The 3,302-nt window shown below is 43.5% G+C and overlaps 2 protein-coding genes across 2 annotated transcripts; both read right to left on the reverse strand.

Annotated features, from left to right (window-relative positions):
• Nucleotides 1-939: 939 nt before the first annotated feature.
• Nucleotides 940-1,439, reverse strand: LOC121310423 (histone H2B 5-like). The gene has a single exon (XM_041243603.1). The coding sequence runs from the start codon at nt 1,399-1,401 to the stop codon at nt 1,024-1,026; it is 378 nt and encodes a 125-aa protein (XP_041099537.1). The 5' UTR covers nt 1,402-1,439; the 3' UTR covers nt 940-1,023.
• A 569-nt stretch (nt 1,440-2,008) lies between these two features.
• On the reverse strand, nt 2,009-2,655 carry LOC121310424 (histone H4). The gene has a single exon (XM_041243604.1). The coding sequence runs from the start codon at nt 2,650-2,652 to the stop codon at nt 2,341-2,343; it is 312 nt and encodes a 103-aa protein (XP_041099538.1). The 5' UTR covers nt 2,653-2,655; the 3' UTR covers nt 2,009-2,340.
• Between the last annotated feature and the right edge of the window lie 647 nt (nt 2,656-3,302).

Below are 3,302 nucleotides of genomic sequence, written 5' to 3' on the forward strand. Positions count from 1 at the left end.
ATGTCCGTTTCGTTGCTCGAGGTGATTGATCTCAGTGCAAACAGTATGAAGATCACGTGTCATGGCTTGATTCCTCTCGAGCACACTGAAACAGGTGCTGCACTTCCTGTCAAGGTGCTCCAGCAAGCGCTGCTACTTGCAAATTCAAAACATGCAAACAAACTGGACAAGCAACAGCGGCAAGGTCTATGAACACATGATTATAATATAAAGGGGACACAAATATTAAGGTGTGTGCGACCTGGCAAATCAAACATGCTGCAGAAGCTCACCTGGGCAGTGTACCCCACTGGATTAACAAAGAAATGCAAATCAAAATGCCTCGTTTCGATTCTCAATGTAGAGCATTACAGAAACAAACCCTTGAACTGCAGGTACAACAGAATGTATGCCAGTGGAGGCAGCGATACAAATGAAATAAATGAGAAGGAAGAACGTCTGTTAGAATACATACATGTAAAGTTAACCTTGTAATATTTGACGTTCTGCTGAAGAAACTGATCTAAATTAAATTATTGCCGCAGAAAATAAACAGACCGGGTCGATTTTAGAGGAAAAAATACAACTTTAAACTTTAATATTATTTACAGGATGAATTTGTAACTTTGACTTGTCTAAAATACTTCAACCCCCGCCCAAAAAAACCCCCTCCTTACCTTCAACATAGCTTTTTTAGACTGTGCAGAGCGCTGAAGTAACTGTACTCTTTGTGGGGTATTTGGGTAGCCAGTGCTATTGAAATATTCACTTAGAAAGTGTTTAATAGAAACTCAAATAGTTACAGCTTTAATGATTAGCTATTACCTGTTAGAAACATCGCCATAAACATAAGTGCATATATTTTAAATATCAACTCAACACACTGCATATTTCTTTAAAAAGAAATCCTTACCATCAATACGATTATTGTTTTAATGTAAAATGTACAATTTAAACAGGAATTCATCTCTTTCTGTGGTGTTTTGGGTGGCTCTTAGAAGAGCCTTTGTGTTGTTGGAAGGACGGAGCAGGGACGGGCTCGGTTTACTTGGAGCTGGTGTACTTGGTGACGGCCTTGGTGCCCTCAGACACGGCGTGCTTGGCCAGCTCTCCGGGCAGCAGGAGGCGCACGGCTGTCTGGATCTCCCGGGAAGTGATGGTGGAGCGCTTGTTGTAGTGAGCCAGGCGGGACGACTCGCCGGCGATGCGCTCGAAAATGTCGTTGACGAACGAGTTCATGATGCCCATCGCTTTGGAAGAGATGCCGGTGTCGGGGTGGACCTGCTTCAGCACTTTGTACACGTAGATCGCGTAGCTCTCCTTCCTGCTCTTTCTGCGCTTCTTTCCTCCCTTAGGCTGGCTCTTGGCAACAGCCTTCTTGGAGCCTTTCTTCGGCGCGGGTGCAGCTTTCGGTTCTGGCATTTTCTTTCTCTGATGCAGCTCAAAGATGAATGAGTAACCACTCCCACAGCGCCAGTATTTATACAGCCTGTATGCAAATTACTACCCAACAATCCTTTACATTGAGAATGTTCAACTACGAACCAACCAACGCTCCCGGGGGGCGGAGTGCTTCGCTGTGATTGGTTGTGCTCTTAAAACGCAATGGAAGGGGTGGCGACTTCGCCGCGGGCGGAGTGTTGTTTTTTTTTTTTTTTAGTTCAGATTTGAATTTGGCGCCTTCTTTACAACGGTCACTTCAGATGTTTGGTTTTTCTTTTATTAAATGCGTCAATAATTCAATGTACAGTAATACTGAACCCCACTCCCGATGCTCTTAAATATACAACAAATACAGATATATTGTGAACCCCGGGGCGCTCTGTTGCGCTCATTAAACGTGTTGAAACTCAATATCAATATCGATGCTTTTGACTGTGTGCTTCTGTTTAAGAGAGCGATTGTTTCACAGCAGCTTGAACGGTGATACTTCACCTCGAATTCAGAAAAGACGATGCCGTGGCTTCAATAAACTTTGGTCAAGATATACCGATTTTATTTTATAGGTTTAGGAAAACTAAACTGGGTAAGATTTAAAAATGTTACCAGGCTTTAATTCCGCACAAGGGGGTGGCTCGGTTTAACTGAGCTCGTATTTAATAAACGTTTCATTAAAAGATTCAGATCTGTGTTTAAGGGCTACAGAAATCTAACACCTGTTACTGAGTTAAACAAATAAATACACTGCAACCAAAAGCTTATTAATCAACAACGTAAAACATTCTTCATAAACATGTGTTTCTTCCATTTTAAACATTTCGCTGCTTTATGTGCAGTTTGATTTATAATTCAAAGCTCCTTAAATGAAACGGTGGGCGGCTCTTAAAAGAGCCTTTGTGTTCGTGTTTCGCGTCCAAATCTCTAGCCCCCGAACCCGTAGAGAGTGCGCCCCTGGCGCTTCAGAGCGTACACCACATCCATAGCGGTGACGGTCTTTCTCTTGGCGTGCTCAGTGTAGGTGACGGCATCCCGGATCACATTCTCCAGGAACACCTTCAGCACCCCGCGGGTCTCTTCATAGATCAGCCCGGAGATTCGCTTCACTCCTCCGCGGCGAGCCAGGCGGCGGATAGCAGGCTTGGTGATGCCCTGGATGTTATCACGGAGCACTTTGCGATGACGCTTAGCGCCTCCTTTCCCGAGTCCTTTACCTCCCTTGCCACGACCAGACATCTCCACAATAACAGCACAAAATTTCAAGTTAAAATGAGAAACGACCAGCGAGTCTGAGTGATATGAGTACTAAGCGGACCTGGTTGAAATTCCCAGTCCTAGAACGAGCGCCTATACCACAGACACGCCCTCAATGAGCTCACTTATCTGTCTGCGGTTTTAACCGGTTAATTTCGACTCACATTTAAATGACTATTGTATTCATTTTTGCACAATGTTAACACAAATTCATAGCGCACACAGTAACAAAACAAAACATTAATAAAATACACTGTATTTGATGGATGGGTTTTCTTCTGGTAAGTAAGCAGGATGCAGTAGACATGCCCGCGTCATTTTTCACACAGCACAAAGGTGTCTGTTCAGCATGTATTTGAAAGTACTGTTTGCAGTGAGAAATGTCTCATTTTAACACACCAGCCTGCCTTGCAGCTCACGTGCTCTTGTGGATGCTGTTATCAAGCTGTAGGTGGATGGCGCTGCTCGGTCCAGCTTTGTCGGGTTCTTTTTATTCTTTTGTTACTTTGGATTACATGTACATTGCTTCACTGGACTTGTTAGGCCTAAATTTCATTTATCATCCATTGCCATCAAGACTGTCTTTGTAATTGGTTTCCCTGTATAATTATTCATTCACCTTTGTCTTTTTT

The sequence above is a fragment of the Polyodon spathula genome, unplaced genomic scaffold, assembly GCF_017654505.1.
Source record: "Polyodon spathula isolate WHYD16114869_AA unplaced genomic scaffold, ASM1765450v1 scaffolds_2102, whole genome shotgun sequence".
Classification (NCBI taxonomy): domain Eukaryota; kingdom Metazoa; phylum Chordata; class Actinopteri; order Acipenseriformes; family Polyodontidae; genus Polyodon; species Polyodon spathula.

Bases quoted from the DNA above. Each gene is read 5' to 3' on its own strand.
- LOC121310423 (XM_041243603.1), bottom strand. From the start codon at position 1,401: ATGCCAGAACCGAAAGCTGCACCCGCGCCGAAGAAAGGCTCCAAGAAG.
- LOC121310424 (XM_041243604.1), bottom strand. From the start codon at position 2,652: ATGTCTGGTCGTGGCAAGGGAGGTAAAGGACTCGGGAAAGGAGGCGCT.